At 38.1% G+C, this 26,166-nt stretch overlaps 1 protein-coding gene across 1 annotated transcript in view; it reads left to right on the forward strand.

Annotated features, from left to right (window-relative positions):
* Nucleotides 1-26,166, forward strand: part of LOC124617321 (receptor-type guanylate cyclase Gyc76C-like) — a 480,924-nt gene that overhangs the window by 398,849 nt on the left and 55,909 nt on the right. The window contains exons 6-10 of the mRNA XM_047145255.1: nt 1,114-1,260; nt 3,554-3,747; nt 3,934-4,102; nt 13,098-13,255; nt 22,633-22,914. Of these exons, the coding sequence (XP_047001211.1) occupies nt 1,114-1,260; nt 3,554-3,747; nt 3,934-4,102; nt 13,098-13,255; nt 22,633-22,914 (950 nt within the window). The remainder of the gene's footprint in view (nt 1-1,113; nt 1,261-3,553; nt 3,748-3,933; nt 4,103-13,097; nt 13,256-22,632; nt 22,915-26,166) is intronic.

Raw genomic sequence — 26,166 nt, forward strand, 5'->3', positions numbered from 1 at the left:
TTTGCAAAAGGGGTTTCAGTTGTTGCCTTAGTCTGATAAAAGTGTGTAGCTGACTGTTATATTAAGATATTGTGTTATTGCATTTTTTCAAGTTTCCGTCATGTAATGCAGACCGTACCAAATAAGCTTAATTGAAACAACAAATTACTGAAACCAGTCACATGTTTAATATTTTGCATAACATGTTTCAGTGGATTATACCTCCATCATTAGGTGGATTTATTTCAGTTCATAATACTTGAATGTCTTGTATGTGACGCAGACTGCTTTTTACACATGTTTATGTCACATATGCTTTCAATGAACTGTGGCTTGGTATAAATTCATCTGGTGATTTATTTTTGTTCATTTATTCATTCACTTTGTAGACAAATTTATTTGCATAGACAACAATATTACACATATATAATATGTTCAGTGTTTACAGCTGAGATACTTAACAATGATGGAAAAAAGATATACATAAACATTGACGATACAGACATTTATAGACTACTTATTAGTGTATAATGTAAGGTAAGATTCAAGAATCATAAAGAAACTGATTCACATAACAGAAATGAATCACATGACTCCTCCAATACTACATCTTGGATTTTAAATTACATGATATAATTTATGTACAAGACATATATTGTGTTTCTCACAAATATGCTCCACCCTCTTTGGCTACTTTGTTATTGTTCAATGTAATTATTTATTTGTAATAATTTATACAGCATGAACTCTTTAATGGAATAAAAATTTGAAGTACATATATTTTAAGAAATGTTTTAAATTTACAAAGTTCCCTTACGTCTTCAACATATTTTTGCAGTTTATTATAAAGCTTGGCTCCTTGGTAAAACAAAGTGGTCTGAGCCTTAACTTTACTTGTTTTGTTCAGGTACAGGCACCACTGTACCTGTTTTGGCAATCAATAATCTGCCAAAGCACATCATGGAAAATACAGTAACCTGCATTGTTTACAGTAAATTGTTGTCTCAGTTAATTTTCATAATGCTCACAATCAGGCTTAATCTAAAACTTTATATTTAAAATAACTGAGATAGTTTCTTTACTTATTGCTAAACTAATGTTGTACTTGAAATAATATATTTATTCTGGTTGCAGTTTATGTGTTCCTTGGCAATCCTCTGTTGCTAGTTGAATTCATGAAAGCAATGCAACTACAAAATTTATTCGATGACGGTGAATACATGGTCATAACTGCAGACATGATGCCATACTCTGTTGAACAATCATTTAAATATGTTTGGGGTGAGCATATCTGAAGAATATTTCTTCATATATCTTTCATAGTGGAAGAATTTATTGACTTCTTTCCTTCCATCTGAAATTCTATATGTATTAGATATAATTTTATTGAATTGTGATATATAAGTTAGATTGGATTGGTTGATTGCGTTGTCCCAGCACTGCAGCTTGACTGGTTGGCTAAGGACTGGGAGAAAGAAGCAGCAAGTGAACAGGATAGGTACATGACACCTGAGTTGCATGTGGCACACAGTGAAGTGAAGGAGAGGAGTGATTGGGATACAGTACAGAGGAAGAGGGGGACTGCAGAGACAGAAGTGTGAGTGTAGATTGATGTCGTGAGGTGGTCAGCACTCCTCCATTTCGTGTGGCCCACTTAACTCCTCTTGCCTAAACCAGAGTGTGCTTACTAGTTGGATGTACCTGGCATTTTCACTGGCTGCCTCACTGACCCAGCTCTATACCATCCTCCTGGACCCTCTCTTACCACATCCACCTCCTTTCTCTCCTCCTCCATTCCATCTGCCAGAAGCCCTTGCCTCAGCTGAGCTGTAGTGCTAGGACAACATAGCCATGTTAGTTCATGTTAGCTTTTAATAATTAGCTTTAAAAAACAACTATATGGCAGTGTTTTCAATCATGTTTATTCATCTTCTGACTACACAACACCTCATCTATGTGGTGAACGGTTACCTGCATTCCTTCCATTGTACATTATCTGAACAAATGTATCAGGACACCCATCTGTAATGCAGATATCATGAGAGGCAGACCCACCAGTACAAAAGGAGGCAGGGAGTACTGTGTTGTCATTAAAGAAACAGTACCAGCACAGATGGGTGGTCAGGAGCCCTCTGTGATTTTGAACATGATGTCACCTGAGTAAAAAACCGTACAGGAGATTTCAGACCTTCTAAAGCCACCCAAGTTCACTGTTGGTGATGCGATTATGGTGTGCAAATGCAAAGGCACAACCACAGCTAAACGAAGACTGTCAAACCTAATGTACTAATGGACAGTACTGTTCAGCATTGGAGAGAGTGGTTAAAAAGGAAGGAAGGAATCACACATGAGTTCTAAACTTCTCCAGAAGTCCAGCTAGCACATGGAGTTAAAAAAAATAGTGACACAATGATCGAGCATCTCCTCATAAGCCACAAATCTCTTTTGTCAATGCTAGTCAACACTTGAGTTGGTATAATGAGTGACGCCATGACTGGAAATGTGTGATTGAAATGATGAACTGTGCCTCACACTGTGGCAATCTGATAGAAGGATTGGGATTGGCGAATGCCTGGAGAATGTTACTTGCCATCATGTTTAGTTCCAACAATGAAGTACAGAAGAGGAGGTGTTATAATATGGGGGATAGTTTTCATGAATAAGCTGTTTCCCCTTTATTGCACGTAACAAAACGCTAAATGCAGAAAGAAATGAATATGTTTTACAACATTATGTTCTGTGTACAGTAGAGGAACAGTTTGGAGATGATGGTTGTTTACATCAATATGGGGGTAAAATACGAGAAAGGCAATGACTCACCTACAGCAGATCAGTGCGAGGGGCTCAGAAACATATAATCAAAAACTGCATGCCACATTAGCTACTGAGCACTAACTCTTTTTCTACCAAACATACAAACATTTACACACACAAAAACCACACTCAAACTCACACTCCCATGGCCCTGGCCGTGGCCAGGGAAGTGTGCATTTGGGCGTCTGTGAGGTTGTGTGTTTGAATGTTGTGTGCTTTTACTAGAAAATGAGCTAGTGCTTGAAAGATAGTGTGAATGTTATTTTCTGTTAAGTGCATCTGTGCTCCATGCATCAATATGCTGTAGGTGAGTGACTGCTGTTCCTTTATTTTAACCATTAGTCCATCCAGGAATTTCCGCGATTATTTGTATCAGCATGACAATGCACACTGTCATAAAGCATTATCAGAGAAGCGATGGCCTGTGCGTAGTAACAGTCTTAAATTGACTGGCCTTCTCTAGGTTTGACCTGAACCCAATGAACCACTTTTGGGATGAGTTACAATGTTGACTTTACCCCAGACCGCCTTCTCTGGTTTCAGCTCTTGAGCAAGAATGGGCTGCCATTCCTCCACAGACATTCAGACACCTCACTGAAAGTGTCCCCAGCAGAGTTCAAGTCATCATAAAGGTGAATAGTGGACATACCCCATATTAATATCCACAAATAGGTGTCTGGTACTTTTGATCAGATCATGTATGTGTTCCACCCAGGACTTTACAGTACCAAATTAAACTCAAACTCTGATGTGATTACAGGGTCTCTTGGATTTGATCAGCCAGACTGTAATTTGGATAGTATTGAAAAGAGGCTAAGATCATTACTTGTAGTTGTGCTAACCCCACCTGCAGATGCTTATGAAAATTTCACAAAAGATGTGCGGACCAATAATACTAAAGAACCATTTAACTTTCCTATGCCAGAAGTGTTTTTCAACAAAAGTTTCAAAACAGTGAGTACATGTTAATCATATATTCAGTTTCTGAATTAAATCTTTTAGATTACTGAATAATATGTGCTTGTTAGACAAAAAATTTCTTAAACTATATTTTGAAACAGGTTTCTAAAATTATTTCTAATAATCTAGTGAAGTGTGATACTATATTTCTTTACACTTTGTCTCAATGTTCTTTTGTAGTATGTGTCAATATATGCAGCATATCTGTATGATGCTGTGAAGCTGTATGCAACAGCACTAGATGAAGTGCTGGATGAAAAAGCCAACTTGACAGTGGAGGCTATTGATGAAGTGGTGAAGAATGGAACATTGATTATTGAAAGGATAATAAAGAGGCAGAAGTATACGAGTAAGTGAATGTTGTATCACTAACATTAGAAAAATCAGGCAGCAAAAGACAGTCACTGCTATGCCTCTATGTTTATTTGAAACACTCTTCTTTGGATTTGAAATGAAATTGTATCTAGAAGGAATATTTACTTATGTGCAATTTTATACATGGCTGTCAATCATCAGCTGTGAAGCACATTTTAAGAATAGAAATAATCAGTTGTCAGCTGCACAGATTTTTATTAAATTAATTTCTTGACTAGTTTTGGAAAATTAATTTACCACCCTCAAAAAATCATACAGTTAAACTTACATAAGTAAGCAATCATTAAGCAAGCTTCTTTTTATTCGTAAAAAGAGACCTCTTGTTGATAAACATCTAAAATCTGGGATATACAAAATTCAGAGAGCTTATGCCCAGCCTTTTATGTAGGACAAACAGAAAGGGCATTTAAGACTTGGTTCCAGAACATTTGTTGAACAAAAATGGCAAGGTTGCTTACAAATCAACGTTTTCAGAACATCTTAAAGAATGGTTCAAATGGCTCTGAGCACTATGGGACTTAACTTGTAAGGTCATCAGTCCCCTATAACTTAGAACTACTTAAACGTAACTAACCTAAGGACATCATACACACCCATGCCCGAGGCAGGATTCGAACCTGCAACCATAGCGGTTGCGCAGTTCCAGACTGTAGCGCCTAGAACTGCTCGGCCACCCCAACCGGCAGAACATCTTAAAGCTGAAAAGCACTTACACCCACTGCTTTTGTTACTTAATATCAAAATCTTGCACATAGTGGATAAAGGGTGCAAAATGAATCTTTTAGAAGATATAGAAATTTTTGAGCATTCCTATCCAGGCCCCAAAGATCTTTTGAATGATCAGCTCTTGCTTAGAAACAGTTTGTTTTTTGATTGTAATTCCTCTCTTTTCAAATGTTTTTTAACTTGCCTATTTGCTTAACCAATTATTTATATCGCATATTAAAAATGACCATTTGTACCTGTCGATTCTAATGACTTGTAACCTTCCTATTTGCTTAATGCTTTTTACTCCATGTTAAGAATGGCAATTTGCATGTGTTGTTTGTGCATTTCTTCCCTCAACATCTAGTCAAGATGTCTTAGTGCTTTTTAAAGTAATTTATTTTTTATATATGTTTTGACTGTGATGACTAGTCAGAGCCACAAGCCACCTATTTGTATCGTGTTCAGTGTGCCTAATACATTTCCCTGTGTTACATAATTTTATGTTACTAATGTAGATGTGCTGTGATGCAGCCAGTATTTTAAGAGCTATAGGTAGAGGCCCTAAATGGAAAGACAACTTGTAAATATGCACTGGGATGTTGTGCTCGCTGTCAAGTCGGATGTCTCAGCTGCGACAGGTCCAATTATTTACGTCACTGAAAAATCATATCCAGGGGCTGGCCTCTACATTAAGATACTGGAAAGTTCAGTGTAGCGCCACTTCTCCATCGACCCATGGTGCCACCATCAGCTGATTATTAAATAAACCTGATCATTGTTCCCTTCCTTAACCCCATTTTACAAGCTATGTTATAATTGTGTAAAAATTTATATGCCTGATTAAAACTAAACTAAACTCCTCCCAAACAGGCCATGAAGGCCCAACGATACCAACCTGCCACTGTGTCATCATCAGCCCATAGGTGTCACTGGATGCAGATATGGAGGGGCATGTGATCAGCATACTGCTCTCCCGGCCATATTTCAGTTTCTGAGACCAGAGCCGCTACTTCTTGATCAATTAGCTCCTCAGTTTGCCTCACAAGAGCTGAGTGCACCCTCTTACCAACAGTGGCAGACTGGATGGTCACCCGTCCAAGTGCTAGCCCAGCCTGACAGTGCTTAATTTCAGTGATCTGGCAGGAACCAGGCCATTGGCATAGGTTTGATTAGCACATGAAATAAGATCATAATGGAGTTTCATTTCTTTAAGACTGATGTTCAGTTTCATTTGATGTATGTTTAGATATGAGTGCCCTCATTGTGCTTAGTCTTTGTAACCTTTTAGGCACACTAGCACTCATTGCTTCGTATATAAGTGAAATGTATTATGGTCACACTAGTCTATTGGTGCTAATTATTATATTTCTTTTGGTTTTACTTATAATGCAATTTTTTTTTTTGGTCACCATATCTTCGCATACGTTATGTCACTTCTTAACTGCTTGACAGTACTGTGTAAAAATTTTAAGGAAGGTATGTTTATAATCTGTTTATTACTGTACACTTATTGTTATTAATCTCCTGTTAATTGTGATCCAACCCTGGTACTAATCAAATTCTTATCTTATTCCCATTTTTTGTAGAACTCTATCATCCAGAGTTTGCTTGATGTTTGATTTCTGATGTAAGTCTGTGTGATTTTCTTGGGATCCCATATTAATTTGCCAAAACTAGTCAAAAAGTTAACTTAATAAAAATTTGTGCAGTTGACAACTGATCATTTCTGTTCTTAAAACTTATTTGCAAGTTAGTCAGTCTGTTGCCATATCATAATTACTGGTTTTTGTTCATTCATTGAATGGATGAATGGTGCGCTCACACCAATACGAAGGAAACAAAAGATAAACAGTTGCTGAGTAATATAACCAAGAAAGCAGGGTAGCAGCTTTTCCCTTCTCTTTCTTAATCTTAAATTGCTGGAATCATATTTCTCTTGACACCCTGCTATATACACTACTGAATATTTAATGGCATACAATGCTATGTCTTTTGAACTGTGAACATTGTAAACTTTTTGTAATGTATCTGCTGTTCTTTTAGAGCTGTACTGTTCTCTGTGAGTAACTGAGCAATTAAAACAGTAACCATATTTAAGGCTGCTTAATGTGTTAGCAGGGATGGTTGTTTTGCAGATGATATGCCTTCGCCTTCCTGTCAACAAAGAACCTGACAACCAGCCAGGCATGGTGACACCTGCACTGCACAATTTTTCTTTAATTGTCATATAAGTGGATGTTATTAGTGGAGGAAGCAAGATCTTTTCCACACATAAGCTACCACAGGGAAAGGAACAGAGCAGAGGGTGTAAGCTCTGCCTTTCTCATGCCCTACGGCAACATGACTAGCACAAAAAATTGAAACATAACTCAACATTCACCAATTGCCACTACAGTGCTATGGGCCAACAACAATGCTTTCTTACTGTAAATAATAGAATTGCTGATGAAACATCAGCCTTCTGTATTCTACTGATACAGAACTAGAGTGCACAATGTACAGGTTGATGCAGTTATAAGCACCTGCCACCTTAACATGTTTCACACACAAAACTTTCTAAGAATTTAAAGACCCATTCAAGTAAAAAAATATTCAAAGAGGTATCAATATTTCAGCAACACTCTTAAATACTAAGTACATAGAGTATAGATGGAAGAAACATGAAGTTCATTATTCTGTCTGCTATAATGTGGCTCGTTGCAGCTTCCTCTCAGAGTACAGCTTGCATCTAATATTCTTCCTTCGTATACCTACAGCTTTTGGCCTATTTGGCAAACTGTTGTTGGAGCAAAAAATCATAACTTCAGTGTAAAACATTTATAACGTACCATTTAAATGAAAATTCAGCAGAAGAATGCAGGTCTAGCCCCACCTCATAACAATGTACATGTGTTCAGTCTCTTGTAAGGCACTGGTAGGTTCACAATGAGGATTTATTATCCCAATTCTCTTCTTTCATTTCCATATTATGGTTGAGTTGTCCAAGCATATTGTGTGCATAATTGTGAAGTATTACCATGTCAACAATAGCAAATAAGTGCTTAATTTTCACACATAATGATTTTTGTTCTCAATAAGCTGTGGATAAGTGAGATAGCCACATCTCCTCTGGCATAAATTTCTGTTTGATATTTAGTGCCAGTGATTAAAGTTGTACGAGGTGTGATCAGAAAGCAATGGAAATTTTCGTTTTTCTGAAAGTGTCTTTACTTATCCAACGACATCAACATGTGCCCTTCAAAGTAATCCCCTCAAAAGTTGTGTCAGTGCTTTTTCCACTTCTGGAACTAACTTTTTGTTAAAGTTGTGAGGATTCTCTCCTTGTTGATGTGATCTTCATACTTGTTTTGGAGGGCCCCACTTTCCACCAGACTTTTCCTGTGAAGTAAAATCTGTTACCTAGTAAGAGGCACTGGTAGGTTCACAATGAGGACTTATTATCCCAATTACAAATTGGTTTACCATCTGATCAAAATACAAAGGGTATTTGGAAAGTGAGTTCCGATTGGCTGCAAAATGGAAACCACTGTGAGTATAAAAAATGTTTTATTGGCAACTGTTAGCTATAACTTCCAGCTACTTATCTACACAGTCACTGCTTGGACTTAGACATTTGTGTAGCATTGTACCAACTTTCCAATACCGTTATCATAGAAGGCAGCCACCAGTGCTCTCCACCAATTCTCTAGGCTGGTTGACAGCTGGCCTGTGCCAAAATGTCTTCATAGGCAGCAATTCATGCGAGGAGAAAAGAAACTCAGAGGGAGCAAATTACAGGAAGTATTGTGGGTTATCAAACACTTCCCTTCAAAAACGCTGCAGGAGCATCTTCATTGCCACTGAAGAATGTGACTGAGAGTTGTTTTGAAGAAGGAAACAAATGACAGTTATGTTATATGGGCTGCAAAGCTTCAGGCGAAATTTCTCACTAGGCTCTTGTACTTGGTGGGATATAGTATTTTCTCGGCATCTTTATGTGCTGACTGCGTGCTCAGAACTGGAAAGAGCAATGTGACATGGGTGGTGTTACTAGAGACACTGCCCAACACATCTGTGCAAAGCTTTATCAGATTTTCTCAGTGGTTCCATTTTGTGACCAAACAGAACCCAGTTTCTGAACAGCTCTAGTAACTTCTTACAGGCAATAACAAGAACAGACTCTCATTGTGGTTCCAAGTCAAATTCAGTTCTGTGTTATACATAGATCTCCCCAATTGCAAAATCCCATGATCACAGAATTTCACCATGGATGTAGCTCCACAGTACACAGTACACTGCAGACTCTGAGCTCATGCCTGCTCTGACATCATGTGCAGCCATCTGGTGGCCCTAGAACATCTCAAACATACATCACCACACCAATCCAAACAGAACCTAATTTAATTTTACCTATAACTGTTATTACATAAACCTAGTTTTTCAAAATACAGTTCTCAGCCTTATATATATTTCTATAAACACAAACAGACATGATCTCGCAATCTCAATTTGGGAGTAAGGGTTCATATCACCAGCTCCCATTGACCATCATGCTAATTTGCACCCTTACATGGTTTTCAGCTCTATCAGTGATCCTGTTTTTTATCTCATCAGTGGTGGAAAAATGATGTCCTTTCACAGTTTTGTTCAGCCTTGGGAATAGAAAGAAATCACAGGGGACCATGTTCAATAAATACAGTGGCTGAGGCAATGTAATGGTTTTGTTTTTGTCAAAAAATCACAAACAAGCATTGAGATGTGAGTGGGAGCATTATCATGATGCAATTTCCACAAGTGTTTTTGCCATAGCTCTGGTCATTTTCTTCAAATTGCTTCACGCAAATGGCGCATTACTTCCAGGTAGTATTCGTATTGATTGTATGACCATAAGGTAGGAACCCATGATGCACTATGCCATTGTAATTGGAGAACACAGTGAGAAGAGCCTTCATCTGTGTTCAAACTTGTCGAATTTTTTTGGTCTTGGTCCTTCAAGCAGTTTCCATTGGTATGACTGGCCTGGTTTTGACATCATACCCAAATACCCATGTTCTGTCACCTGTTCCACCTTCTTTGGAAGTCTTGAATTGTTGTCTACTTCATTAAAAAATTCCTGAGTGATGACTATGGTTGTCATTTTTGGTCAAAATTCAACAATTTTGGAACAAACTTTGTGGTTACATGTTTCATGTCCGAAACATCAGAAAAAACTCATTGCTATGAGTCAAAGCATATGCTGACATCATAGGCAACCTATCTGATGGTGATTTTCAAGAACTATTTGCTTTACTTCTCCCACATTGACGTCAGTAATTGATGTGCTATGGCACCCAGAGTGGTCATTGTCTTCAGTGTCCTCTTGACCCTCTTTGAAATGTATATACCACTTGTAAACTCTTGTGTTACTCATAGTAGATTCACCAAAAGCCACAGTCAATATTTTGGATGCAGTGCTGCACTTTGTTCCATTTTTCAAACAAAATTTAATGCAAATTCTTTGATCCATCTGCTTTGAAAGCAAATATTCGCTGAGCACTTGAAAACACTTACAGTATAACTTTTTCGACCATCAACAATAAACTAAGTATTAATAACAGCTAAAGATGTAAACGTACATTAGGAACATGTCTACCAACAAATTAAAAACAAAAATTTTGAAAATCAGATGTATAAAGCATATGAAATTAAAAGATTCCCATTGCTTTCTCATCACCCCTGATACATATGGGGCCAGATGAACCATAATACAGCAACTCTAAACATCTGCAATTGAAATTGTATTGTTAAGGGAAGTGACTTATGAAGAAGCTATAAATGAAAAGCTAAATGTTTGTTTTCATGGTCATCTTCTGCATCTGCTGTTATAATCAGTTATTATTAATGTCTCGTCCGTGACTTGTGGTCTTGCAGTAACGTTCTCACTTCCCACGCACGGGGTCCCGGGTTTGATTGCCGGGGGGGTCAGGGATTTTTCTCTGCCTTGAGATGACTGGGTGTTGTGTGTCTTTCATCATCATTTCATCCTAATTCACTCGCAAGTTGCCGTAGTGGCGTTAAAGAACTTGTGGAGTGGCGGCGAAACCGCCCCACGAAGGGTCTCCCAGTCACCAGTGCCATATGCTCATTATTATTATTATTATTATTATTATTTGTGTCTGCATCTTAAGCTTACTGCAATTAATTGCAGTAAGCTTAAGACAGAGAAACCGATAATCAGTGAAAACGAAAAGCTGCTTTCTGGCAGATAGTAGAGATCTTCTTGAAGTTGAAATTGGCCAAAATGTCTTGTTTCAAAATTAAAGCAGCTCTTGTGTTTCTTGTGTGTTACCAGGAAATGCTATTTAACAGTTTGTCATCTTGAAACTAAGATGCTATATTAGTGTAGCTTTATGGCAGAACACAGTATCATTGCCTCTTTCCATAAAAATGTTCAGCTTGATGATAGCAGAAGAATGTTCTGCTTGGCAAAAGTTAAAATGTCACTTGGTAACTATCTTGGTGTTATGGTGATACCAAGATTCATATCTCAACAGTTTTAAAATATATGGGTACTTATCATGGAGTAGAGCAATAGTGTTTCTAACATTTTAATGACACTGCGTAAAAATTGTATTGGATGATGTATTCTTGCAGTGTTATTTACTAGTCGGGAACATATGATCAATAAATAGAGTGATACTTCATAATAAAAGAACCAAATTTCCATGGTATTCCTAGAACTTGTGTGTACATTTTTAAACTAAATATGTACCTACTAATTTCTTTCTAAATGCCTGTAGGCTCAATCATTTGTACCCACTCCAGCACTTACAAAAAGAGCGTATGACATTGTCTGTAGAGCTACTCAAAATTCATGTACTAATATACCCTCACATGTTATAACTGATGAAAGATCACTTCTGTGTTATTCGTTTCAGAATATAGTAGGTTGATGAAAGCAAAACTGGTATTTTATTTGTCAAAAGTATGATATTACATCCATTTGTCAACAACAATAGCAACAAAAGAGCTTCAACTGTGCTAAAGACTTTCTATATCACCTATACACATTTTCAAAGGTTGCTAAGATATAACGACATTGACCATGCAAATACCTTCATAAATCATTATTTGCTTCTTTTACTTATATTGTTGAATTCACTAACACTAATATCAGTTGTGAAATATGAAAAAATTGTTAACTTTCAGAAGGCAATGCAATATTTATAAAATGTATACAGAGGCTTTTATTATCATAAGCGTAAAGTAATTAGGGCCACCAACTCAGAAATTGGAGTCACATCTAGGAAGAAAAGAAATAACACATGAAAAACATGTCCATATGCTATAATTTTAATGGTTGAAAATAAAATAAAATGTTATGTACCATTCCACAACACATTTTCTGAAATTAAGCATAACATACAAATCCTGGGAGTTTGATCAACAATGCAGTTAGCCTAAATAGCATTTCGTCACTCTCTCCACATGTATGGCTCCTAGGTCACCTTTCCAGCTTGCGAATAAATGAGATATGCTTTATCATCCGAAATGCAGTCACAATGGCATCTTTGGAAATGCACAGGAGACAGAAAAACTGTGGAAGAAACCTTCAGTCTCGACATGTCGAGTTCTGTTTGACTTTGTAATCTTCCTAAAAGCATTACGATTTATAATTATTGTAGCCTTTTGGTGCCTAAATTCTTTGTCAGTCTTCTTTGGATTTTTTGTGTTCATGTAGTTTTCCTCAATCCTACTATTAGGTAGTAGGAGCCAAAGAAGTCTTCTTCTGATCACATCTCTCAATACACTAGTAATCCCATAAACCACATTTGATCAGGCATCATAATGCAGTATACTCTCTCTAGTACAAGTTTAGGCATCTATATCATCTCTTTCAAGAGCGATGAAACATCGCAGGCACCACTGCCACCATCCTAAATCTGGCACATACTGCAGAGTGATGTGGTACTTCTATTAGCCTATGGCTTTCATTTCTCTCTTCTCCCTTTTAACTGTTCAGTTCTTTTATAGACTTTGTTATGGTTAACATTGTGTACGGTTTTAGAGCATGTTGTGTTCCTAATGCTACAGCTCCTTACATGCCACCTCTTTATTTTGTTATTTCTGTTGATGTCACACTAATAGCACTGAAACACTGAATGTGTACACAGATGCTACTATCAGTCTTATTAAACTTATTTGAGTTCTATATATTTTAATCTCATTAATTAAATTCACTCATTTAGCACATTATAATTTAAGTTCAATTGGTCTTTATGAATTGTATGTTTACTTTGCAGGCATCACAGGAGCAAATATCAATATTGATAAAAATGGTGATTCTGAGGGTAACTTTTCTGTTGTTGCACTACAACCCAGGCCAACAAAATTAAGAGACTTAAATTGCTCTCGCCATATGGCGAAGGTGGGACACTTCCGTGCTGATGCTGATGGGCTGGTTAGTTGGTCTTAATAATCTCTAATATATGGAAGTAAAAATGTACAGTGAAGTAAGCTTATATGTGACAGAAAAGGGTGTTTACTTATCTGTTCTCAAAACTTATGCAGCAGAGTTGGGTAGAGCTGACATAGTTACAAGAAGAAAAAGGTACAAGAAGAAAAAGGTATTGGACATTAGCTTTCAATAATTCTTCATCATATCGAGAAAGTAATGCTGGCATAAAATTAAGAGAATGTATGCGGGTTGGTTAGGACAAGGAGGCCACTTAGAAGCTGTGGTAAAAAGAGACACAGACATAGAATCAGAAATGAAACTTGATTGTAATTACTAATATTCATTCTAGAGTGCTAATAATAAGTTGCAAGAAAGTGATACGTGAAAGATAAGAGACAAGAAAGTTAGATATAGAGGGAAGAAGGTTGGGGATTAGTGGGAGAGATGTGGTAACAGGAGGAAGGAAAACTAACACATAAGTCTAAAGAAATGACAAGTATACAATAGAGATAAAGCAAAGAGTATATCTGAAGGGAGGAAGTTTAGGATACAATACTGATGAGAAAAATGTGTAAACTAAACTGTTATAAATTATCCTCCAATTACTCTTGCTTTTATTGTTCTCGCTTTGACAATTGGTGTAAATACCCTTTTCTTTTTTAATGCACTGCTTCTATTATATTCGGTAATGTGAATTGTTAATTGTTGAGTACTATGTGTAGTTTACAAAGAATGTATTTTCATATTTCAACAAATTTTTAATTGTAAACCAGAGTGCACTCCAGTTCAATCTAACAGTCAGACCAAAGCGTTATTGTATGTAGCATTCTACTTACTTTATTTCATTTCCTGTAAGCAACTTCATTTATAGGAGGCAAACTGTTTTCTTTATATTTGCTATTACTCCATTTTCTGTATTATATTATCACTTACCAGTACATGCAGATTTTCCATATTCCAAAATTAATATTTATTATGTACAAGGGAAAGTTTGGAAAAACCAGCAGTCATTGGGGTATAACTGAGGTATTACTTCTTCTGATAACAAAGTTTAAAAATGCCAAATCATTTACAAATGAGATGGTAGATATAATAAATAACTCTTTTGGCATCTTAGAAGGGCAAAATTTTATGGTCCACTGTTCACCTACTCCGACAACACATCATGGTTTTCTCTGGCAATACCTAAAAGTAAATGTCCCCATACATTGCTCCTCAACCAATGATGAATTGAAGGATGCAATGTGACAAGAAGTCACTGCTATTTCATCCAGATTCATCAAAACAATAATAGAATCATCTGTGTACATTGTTTTGATTACACACAGATTAAGATTTTGTATTTAAAAAGAATTATTACATAGCCTCAGTCATAGTTTAATCAGGGGGCAAGCTTCAGTTCAGTGGTGGGGTACTGGGGGAAATGCAGTCAGCCTACAAAGAAATTTGTTTACAAACAGCCATCCTTGAATATTGAGCAAGTGTGAGGGACTCTTACCAAATAGGACAAGTAGAAGATATAGAAAGATGGCAGCACAAATGGTCAAAGATTTGTCTGAGCCCAGGAAATACTGAAAAGCCTGAAATGGCAGACTCTTGAAGATACCTGTCACCTATGCTGTGAAAGCAAGTTTCAAGAACCAGTATTAAGTAAGAGATTTAGTAATATATTACAGCTCACTATGAGTCACTGCCTTAGAGACTATCAGAACAAGACAGTACTAATTAAAGAGAGCACAGAAGCTTTTAAACAGCTGTTCCTCTCTTATTCGATTGTGGATTCAATGGGAAGATACCACAATATGTGGTACATTAGATAGTGACCTCTGTCATGCGCTTCCAGTGGTTTTCTGAGTATGGATGTAGATGTAGGGTAAGTAAATGACAGTAAACATCTGATTAGAATTACAGATGTGTACTTAAGTTATGAATTAGAGGATTTAATATGTTGCAATTACAGTCTGTTAACATCATGGAATTTATGAGGATGACAAACTCCTCTTGGATCTTCCCCCACATGGTGTAAATACAGATCCATAAAGCATTAGCAGTGGTTACTGGAGAACTGTGACAAATTTGTTGCCAAGCAACTGTATGTTAGACATCCTAAATGGGCAATGTGTTGGTACTCATTATTTGAAGAATGCAGGCAAATGACCTTCAGAAATATGGCATGTATGGTTGCCTTAAAAAGAGTGTGTCCCTCAGACTCTAAAATCTCCCTAATGTAGAGGTTGCTGTTAGACTGCTTTCAGTGGGCAGCAGATGAGATCACTTTACCTTCAATGACACTCAAACCATTGCAATAAACATTTATCCAGTGTGGTCCTAAACAATACAGAGAGCCAGATAGTGGTAATTAAGAACAGCTGGATGTGCAACTCATTCAGAAATATCCCATGATTTTATTCAGCTCCAGTGATGGCCTTCATGTGTCCATTAAGTATGAGACCTGTTCAAAAAATTCTGAAACATTTGTAATTTCGCACCAATGATGCGTTGGAGCAAAACGTGGTTGGCTACTCTGCACATGCCTATGTTTGATGTGTAACTGGTGGAAGTTTCATCATTGCATGTGTGTTAGTTATCATTTAGTGGTGAATTGAGTAGAACGTAGTGTTGCACAGTTTGTGAATTTCGAGCTGGCAGATTTAGAGAGCAACACATCTGCATTAAATTTTGCATGAAACTCACGGAAATGTTAACAGAGACACACCAAATGATGCAGGAAGCCTACAGTGGTGAGTGTTTAAGCCATACTCAGTGTTACGAATGGTTCACATGGTTTGAAAATGGCTGGTTGAAAGTTAAAGATGACTCTCGTTCAGGACAGCCTTTGACGTCTACCAGTGATGCTCATGTCCGGAATGTCAACTAAATTGCACATACCACTCAAATGGACCTTGCCGTTGGTGGGGAGGCTTGCGTGCCTCAGCGATACAGATGGCCGTACCGTAGGTGCAACCACAACGGAGGGGTATCTGTTGAGAGGCCAGACAAACATGTGGTTCCTGAAGAGGGGCAGTAGCCTTTTCAGTAGTTGCAGGGGCAACAGTCTGGATGATTGACTGATCTGGCCTTGTAACATTAACCAAAACAGCCTTGCTGTGCTGGTACTGCGAACGGCTGAAAGCAAGGGGAAACTACAGCCGTAATTTTTCCCGAGGACATGCAGCTTTACTGTATGATTAAATGATGATGGCGTACTCTTGGGTAAAATATTCCGTAGGTAAAATAGTCCCCCATTCGGATCTCCGAGTGGGGACTACTCAAGAGGACGTCGTTATCAGGAGAAAGAAAACTGGCATTCTACGGATCGGAGCGTGGAATGTCAGATCCCTTAATTGGGCAGGTAGGTTAGAAAATTTAAAAAAGGAAATGGATAGGTTAAAGTTAGATATAGTGGGAATTAGTGAAGTTCGGTGGCAGGAGGAACAAGACTTTTGGTCAGGTGATTACAGGGTTATAAATACAAAATCAAATAGGGGTAATGCAGGAGTAGGTTTAATAATGAATAAAAAAATAGGAGTGCGGGTTAGCTACTACAAACAGCATAGTGAACGCATTATTGCGGCCAAGATAGACACAAAGCCCATGCCTACTACAGTAGTACAAGTTTATATGCCGACTAGCTCTGCAGATGATGAAGAAATTGATGAAATGTATGACGAGATAAAAGAAATTATTCAGGTAGTGAAGGGAGACGAAAATTTAATAGTCATGGGTGACTGGAATTCGTCCGTAGGAAAAGCGAGAGAAGGAAACATAGTAGGTGTATATGGATTGGGGAGAAGACATGAAAGAGGAAGCCGCCTTGTAGAATTTTGCACAGAGCATAACTTAATCATAGCTAACACTTGGTTCAAGAATCATAAAAGAAGGTTGCATACCTGGAAGAATCCTGGAGATACTAAAAGGTATCAGATAGATTATATAATGGTAAGACAGAGATTTAGGAATCAGGTTTTAAATTGTAAGACATTTCCAGGGGCAGATGTGGATTCTGACCACAATCTATTGGTTATGAACTGCAGATTGAAACTGAAGAAACTGCAAAAAGGTGGGAATTTAAGGAGATGGGACCTGGATAAACTGAAAGAACCAGAGGTTGCAGAGAGTTTCAGGGAGAGCATATGGGAACAATTGACAGGAATGGGGGAAAGAAATGCCGTAGAAGAAGAAGGGGTAGCTCTGAGGGATGAAGTAGTGAAGGCAGCAGAGGATCAAGTAGGTAAAAAGACGAGGGCTAATAGAAATCCTTGGGTAACAGAAGAAATATTGAATTTAATTGATGAAAGGAGAAAATATAAAAATGCAGTAAATGAAGCAGGCAAAAAGGAATACAAACGTCTCAAAAATGAGATCGACAGGAAGTGCAAAATGGCTAAGCAGGGATGGCTAGAGGACAAATGTAAGGATGTAGAGGCTTGTCTCACTAGGGGTAAGATAGATACTGCCTACAGGAAAATTAAAGAGACCTTTGGAGAGAAGAGAACCACTTGTATGAATATCAAGAGCTCAGATGGCAACCCAGTTCTAAGCAAAGAAGGGAAGGCAGAAAGGTGGAAGGAGTATATAGAGGGTTTATACAAGGGCGATGTACTTGAGGACAATATTATGGAAATGGAAGAGGATGTAGATGAAGATGAAATGGGAGATAAGATACTGCGTGAAGAGTTTGACAGAGCACTGAAAGACCTGAGTCGAAACAAGACCCCGGGAGTAGACAACATTCCATTAGAACTACTGATGGCCTTGGGAGAGCCAGTCATGACAAAACTCTACCATCTGGTGAGCAAGATGTATGAGACAGGCGAAATACCCTCAGACTTCAAGAAGAATATAATAATTCCAATCCCAAAGAAAGCAGGTGTTGACAGATGTGAAAATTACCGAACTATCAGTTTAATAAGTCACAGCTGCAAAATACTAACGCGAATTCTTTACAGACGAATGGAAAAACTGGTAGAAGCGGACCTCGGGGAAGATCAGTTTGGATTCCGTAGAAATGTTGGAAGACGTGAGGCAATACTAACCTTACGACTTATCTTAGAAGAAAGATTAAGAAAAGGCAAACCCACGTTTCTAGCATTTGTAGACTTAGAGAAAGCTTTTGACAACGTTAACTGGAATACTCTCTTTCAAATTCTGAAGGTGGCAGGGGTAAAATACAGGGAGCGAAAGGCTATTTACAATTTGTACAAATACCAGATGGCAGTTATAAGAGTCGAGGGGCATGAAAGGGAAGCAGTGGTTGGGAAGGGAGTGAGACAGGGTTGTAGCCTCTCCCCGATGTTATTCAATCTGTATCTTGAGCAAGCAGTAAAGGAAACAAAAGAAAAATTCGGAGTAGGTATTAAAATTCATGGAGAAGAAGTAAAAACTTTGAAGTTCGCCGATGATATTGTAATTCTGTCAGAGACAGCAAAGGACTTGGAAGAGCAGTTGAACGGAATGGACAGTGTCTTGAAAGGAGGATATAAGATGAACATCAACAAAAGCAAAACGAGGATAATGGAATGTAGTCAAATTAAATCGGGTGATGCTGAGGGGATTAGATTAGGAAATGAGACACTTAAAGTAGTAAAGGAGTTTTGCTATTTAGGGAGCAAAATAACTGATGATGATTGAAATAGAGAGGATATAAAATGTAGACTGGCAATGGCAAGGAAATCGTTTCTGAAGAAGAGAAATTTGTTAACATCGAGTATAGATTTAAGTGTCAGGAAGTCGTTTATGAAAGTATTTGTATGGAGTGTAGCCATTATGGAAGTGAAACATGGACGAACACCAGTTTGGACAAGAAGAGAATAGAAGCTTTTGAAATGTGGTGCTACGAAGAATGCTGAAGATTAGATGGGTAGATCACGTAACTAATGAGGAGGTATTGAATAGGACTGGGGAGAAGAGAAGTTTGTGGCACAACTTGACTAGAAGAAGGGATCGGTTGGTAGGACATGTTTTGAGGCATCAATGGATCACAAATTTAGCGTTGGAGGGCAGCGTGGAGGGTAAGAATCGTAGAAGGAAACCAAGAGATGAATACACTAAGCAGATTCAGAAGGATGTAGGTTGCAGTAGGTACTGGGAGATGAAGAAGCTTGCACAGGATAGAGTAGCATGGAGAGCTGCATCAAACCAGTCTCAGGACTGAAGACCACAACAACAACAACAACAACAATGACTGACTATCTGAGAGATTGTAGAAGAATGTAACATTTCAGTTGGATGCACTGTGTTGCTGCCAAGTTCGTCCCACAGCTCATGAGTCAAGACCAGAAAGACCATTGCCTCGCAATCTCTGAAGATCTTTTGGATTGTGCAAATGAGAACAATATGTTCCTTAAGAGATAGTGATGAGATGTGTGTCTATGATTATGATGTGTAGGCCAAGGTCCAATCTTCACAGAGGGACGGGAAAGGTTGTTTGGTCTTGAAAAACCTTTCCCGACCAAACAAGCTCATCAGGTCAGGTCAAATGTCAAAGCCATGCTGATAATTTTCTTTGCTTTGAAGGATTAGTTCATCATGAATTGTGCCACAGGGGCAAACTGTTAATCAGTGATACTAGTGGTAAGTGTTGCGATGCCTGCAAGAAAATGTGAGAAGGAAATCACCTGAGATTTAGCGAGACAATTCATGGCTCTTGCATGACGATAACACATCCGCACATTCATCCCTGTTGATGCATGACTGTTACACAAAAAACGAATGCCTCATTCTCTGTATTCTCCAGACCTGGACTCTGTGGACTTTATTTAATTTCCAAAGTTGAAAACCCTGTTGAAAAGATGCAGATTTGCAACAATAGACGAGATAAAAGAAAACTCACAGACGGCACTTTACATGATCCAGCAAGAGGCTTACCAAGACTGCTTGTGGAAGTGGAAATAGTGTTGGGAGTGGTGTATCAATTGTGGAGGAGAGTATTTCTAAGGAAACCATGCACAATAAGCAAAAGATCAGAGTAGACAAATTTTCTAGACAAAGATCTGGAATTTTTTGAACAGACATCATAGTTTGTGGTTTTGGTAGTGGACTCTGATTTCAGCCTGCAGCAGATTATGTAAGCTGACAGTGCAGACACGTCAACACTCTAGTTTCTAGCCACAGGATCATTTGTGTGGCAGTTTAAGAAACTGTTACTGCCTCTCCTTTGTTTGTAGATGCCAATCTACCAACTTAAGTTTCACAATTTACTTAAGTTTTTGAACAGCTCTCCAAAGGAAAATGACTGTCTCATTTTGTTAGACAGCATGATCTGTCATCGTTCTATGGCTTAGTTGAGAGCCTTAAATGGGGCTCATGAGTGCCTTGTAAGCAATCTCCTTCGTATATGCTCTCTGTAATAGTTTTTGGAGCATGCTTTTGTTGTTGTTGTTGTGTTCTTCAGTGCAAAGACTGGTTTGATGCAGCTCTCCACACTAATGTAGACTGTGGAATACTTTGGTTTGCAAGTCTGGAATTAGCTTCAATTTCAGTTTGGGTCTTCTGTTACTCAAAAGTTGTACTATCTAATATCAGAGTCTCTAGTAATAACATATAACTGAAACTGTTCCGGATTTGGGCACAATTTAATTCTTTCATAGGCATTATCCTTCTTATGAACTGAAAAAAATATGATCCTTAAAATTAAATTCGTCATAAAAACTTTTATAGTGAGAAGTTTCATGGATCCATTTAATATGTTAGGCACATGCTTAAAAACTTGCAAAGCTCTTTCAACATTTTTCACACTTACTTACAAACTCCATTTTGTTGGTTTATTTTTACTCCTGTGAAGGACCACAGTCCCATGAGCAGACTGTAAAGATATACACAGAGAGATCACTGCCTGACTATCACAGGGATATGTTTTGGTTTGTTTGGTAGTCTAGCATCTCCATGTATGATGCAGCTACATACTTGTGGGTAAAACTCAATGCAGCTTAGAGCTAACGGTATGAACAAAGACTTGTAGTTCATTACAAGAATGCATGATTTGCGTATGGTGTGATCGTATTTAGCTATCTAGTAACAATAGCAACTCATCACTTTAAGCTGCTCTCTTTAACTAAGTGTCACTGCCCCCTTGCAGGATTCCTACAAACAGTTATAGTGTCATGGTTTGAAAGGCCCATTGCCAAAGGATAGATCATACATTCTGTTAAGATTCAATCATAAGCTGATGTTATGCTTCTTTCTGTCAATGACGCATATTGGCAGTTGCTTTCATGGTTCCACTTCAATGACATTTTACTTATTGAGCTTGATATAACACTAACCTTTTTAGTGACTCAAGATACGGTATTGTTGGGACTACATTTAGCCAAGGTTATTGCAATCCTAATTATTTATTCTGGTAAACTGTTCTATGCACTGCCCAAGTTTAAAGTCATTTGGGGCCTTCATTCTTGGTGCTAGAATTTCCACAAATGTTAATGAACATGACTAGTCAAAACATTGTGCTGGTTTGGAAGTTGAACCAAGATACGTGTCTTTTGTTGATAGTGTACCGTGTCGCAAAGAGACAACACAGCATATACTGAGCAAGATGTAATTTTCCATATGTCATCAATAACAGCTACTTGTTTATTGAAATTATAGTAAAATATTGACTACATAAATTATTTCATTTGATTCTTATTTTATTTCCATTGGTGATGATCCAGTTGTTAATCACACTTACATTTTTGTTGCTGAACTGTGAATTCAAATTGCTTGTATTTGTTGCAGCAGCAATTTAAATACATCATCAAGATAGTGTCATACATCAGTCTTTTGGTAGTAATATTGAACCATGCCTTTATTGAATGAGCATTTCCATAAATGACATAGTACAAAACATGAACAATACAGTACAGTGGTACTCATTGTCACTTTCAAGATCTGTAATGTTCTTGTTGCACAAGATGTTGTCAAAAGCCTATATAGCCATTACCAATAGTAGAAGTCCTTCCTGACATAATCCAAACATGTACCAATAGATGCAGCAAAGAATTTCACTGTATTGTGAAATGGGAATGAGATAATCAACACAGCTCAATTCCAGACCAGTTGAGCAAGAGCTCTGTTGACTCTACACTGTTTATTTATGTGTGGTTGACTGGAGGGATTCCTGAATCAGCTGTGATGTTTTCCACTGACCAAGATATGAAGCTTGCATACAGCACTGTAATATTTGCATCTTAAGGAACTTATGTGGTATTCCTGTTTTTCTTGTTTAAAAATCAGTTTTAGAGATTTTCTATGCACAGTGTGTCAAATTACTTCTTGAACTTGTGTGAATTGAAATGTTTACAAAGTGCAGTAACAACATTTACAACTGAGACAATCAAATCCTTAAATCCTTTTACAGTATGAAAACAGCTTAATGTATTAAACATTATTTTTCCTTTCAGAAATATGTTGTTGAAATTAGAATTGAATGGGCTGGTCCAAATAAACCTGAGGATGAGCCAAGTTGTGGCTTCAAGAATGAACTTTGTCCAGAAGATTCTAAGTTTGGCAGCATTGTAACTGCCGGGGTTCTGGCTGGTGTCCTTTTCTTTACGGCATTTTTTATTCTGACTATGTACAGAAAATGGAAAATAGATCAGGAAATTGAAGGCCTTTTGTGGAAGATTGAGCCATCAGAGCTCAAAGGTTTCCACACAAATGATATTGTATCTTCCCCGAGTAAGGTATGTATTGCACAGCTCAAAAAAATTTTGAAAAATGCTGAATTATGTTTAGGCATAGTAAACTAGTGAAAAGAATATATTGAAAATCAGAAAACCATACTAATGTGTACTCAAAGAAAGTGTGACAGTTTCTAGATTCAAAAAAGTAAAACAGAAAGTAGTAGTAGTCATCCTTAAGGTTTCTTTCCATTTGTGAAGTGCTTCAGAAGTAGTAAGCATCTATCAACCACTAATTTTGTCAGCCACTAGCAACAACTGTTTCACAAATAAATTACGGTTCATAGAACTTGGATAATCATTACTGTGCAGGATAAACGTGTTCTTTTTGGCTCTCCCATCATCTTATAGAAGCACAGAAGAAGGGTAGAGTTTCATGGTATCAATAAATACAACATTTTGAGCAAGTGTCCTTTAACAAAGTGTAAGAAATCATCACTGATGATGATTGCTGGGTAAATTAATGTGACCTTGAAACTGCCTGAATCTGTCTTGTAAAAAGTGACTATTTAAGTGCATGGATTTTCTATTGATGCTGGCGAATTCCACAGATAGAAATAACCAACATTTACAATCAAACACAGCAGTTGAAAACAACAAAAACCGCACTGTTTCCATAGCTCACTGAATCCAAAGATAGAGCACTTCTTGTTCCAGAGACATTGGCAATCAGGGATCACCACAGAGCCCCCCTCCCCCCAAGAGTGCAGAGCGCTGTGAAGAGAAAATGGGTATTGTCAAATACAGGGCTCTTGTAGTAGGCCGTTTGATTGATGGTAGTTGCTCGTGCAGGGTAGCATGACCATTCATGCCATGGCTGGTCCGAATGGAAGGCATAGATTGACCTATTCTTGTGGAGTCAGGGAGGTACATGCAGGGTGGACTAGAGCAGATATGGTCCACCAGCCAGTAAGGAGGATGGCCTGGTTGACCTGCACGTGTGAACTGGACTGGCACAGGAAGTGTCAGTGTTGGAGGAGCAGTGAAGAGACGGATGCGTACCTTGAGCATCCTTTTAGTGCCAAGTGGAACTGTGAATAGGACGATTATAAGTGAAATGAATGTGGCCTCGTGCAAAGTGTCCCTTACACAGAGGATGAAGAGTGATCCATCTCGCAGCTGTAAGAAAGCTCATCATGCAGGCACTCAGAAGTGTTGATAGAAAAGCAAATCTTTTTGGTGGTAGTTGTAGGGGGAACTGTAGGAGAAGGGTTTGGGGGAAGTATTGTAACTCGGGAAAAACACTAGAACACACTGGGGAACAGCAAGTGACAGCACTTGCGACATGTAATGTCACTTGCAATGGGTGGTTGAAACAGAGGCAGCATATCGTGACAAGCAGAGTCTGAGTGAGGCAAGAGAGGGGACCATCAATCACAACCACTGAGTGACTGACGGGCATAGGCTCTACATACAAAAGATCTGGTTGGCACGTGGGCAGTGTTCGGGTTTTGGGCCATTGTGTGACAGTGGAGAACGCGACTCAAGATACTGTGGGATGGATTCCTAGATCATCCAAGCTGGTTTAATCCACAGAAGTGAAACTTGCCGATGCTGACCAGAGATAAGGATGTCCATGGTATAGGCCGTGTGTGTCAATACCCAATACGGGCTAGAGAAAAGTGGCTGTAGTGCCAGTTTGACAGTGGCAATAAAACACGGATGAGTCCAGGACTGAATACATGAAAACTGGGGGACAGGTATGCAACCATGGGCAAGGCATACAGATAGCAGGTATGTGGGGCTGGATATGCTCAACAAGAGCGGGGATGTCAGATAGATCAGTGGCTGTGGAGTGTCATTGACAAATTCAGCTGGGAGGACTAATGTCTCACCACACAGGACCTCAGCAAGTGACGCCTGGAGGTTTGCCTTATAAGTCGTGTGGATTCCTAACATTACCCAGGGAAGGGCAGTGACTTGCTCACCAACATTGAACGTAAGGGCCACTTTCAGAGTCCAGTGCCAACACTCAACAAGCCAGTTTCTTTGAGGGTGGTACACTGTAGTGCATAGTTTATCCACATCACAGAGCATTCAGAGTTTATTAAACAACAGTGACTCAAACTGCCTATCCTGATTGGCAGTGGTGGATGTAGAGCACCCGAATCTAGCTACCCAGGAACATGCAAATGCTCATGCTACAGAATCCTCCATAATCTCCGCAAGAGATATCGCCTCCATCCAACATGTAATGTGGTCGATGATGGACGGATATATTTGAAACCATCAGATGCGGGTAACAGTCTGAGAGGTCTAGGTGCATATTTTAATGGGAAAAATATATATATAAATTTTATGTAAAATGAATGGATGAAAATGGGGAAGAAATGGCTTTAAATGTTTTTGTTATTTACTCTTTCAGTACAAACTTTGTTGTAGAACCCTTTTTTTTTACGTGTGGTAATAAAAATTCATTTAGACAGAATTAAGCACATTTAAAATTACGTGAACTTTAGCAACCCTCTCATGCTGATAAATTCAAACTAACTGATTAATAACATTTATGACTTTGAAAATTATTTAAATTAAATTTTTTACGTATTTCGGCCTTGGCACACATTTTCTAAATGCAGTGGGTTTTTAAATATTTACTGAATTCTTTCCCAGCGTTAGCTATGGAACACAAGACTGTCTCTGTTAACATAAAATGGTTAAATATTGCCAAACCGACCTGAACGCTTAATTATCATTGACAAAACACACTTCACTATATGTTTAAGTTATTTTCTTTAGAAATTGAAAGAACCAACAGATTAACAACTTCAACACTAATTATCCGCCTATGAATGCACAAATGAAAAACCAGTAATAAATTCAGTCAGCTTCAGGATCGCTGTAAAAGAAAAATATTTCGTAATTTACTGCTAATTTTACCTGCTCCCGATTTACGGGTTTGGTTAATTTTATAGCAGAACAATTTTTTAAATGTGCCGCCGCTGCAAATCGTTCGGTCACGGCACACCCCAGCAACACCAACGATAATCACTAAAAGTGCTGAAAATTCTTTAAAGAAATATTATAGATGACATGGGCAAGCTAATTTACATTAGTAATACACAATTTTGATAAATTATAATGTATTTAGACCACAACAATAATTAAAATTACACACCTTTATAATTTCTCCTCTAATGGCGGCTAAAGACAGATACAGACAAAGGAAATCTACTCATGCATATAATGCTATGTCACAGCTTCCTCTCTCTCTCAGCTCTCGAGGAAGACGACAAAGAATGCACATTACGTAGTGCT

This window comes from Schistocerca americana, chromosome 1 (assembly GCF_021461395.2).
Source record: "Schistocerca americana isolate TAMUIC-IGC-003095 chromosome 1, iqSchAmer2.1, whole genome shotgun sequence".
In the NCBI taxonomy this organism is placed as follows: domain Eukaryota; kingdom Metazoa; phylum Arthropoda; class Insecta; order Orthoptera; family Acrididae; genus Schistocerca; species Schistocerca americana.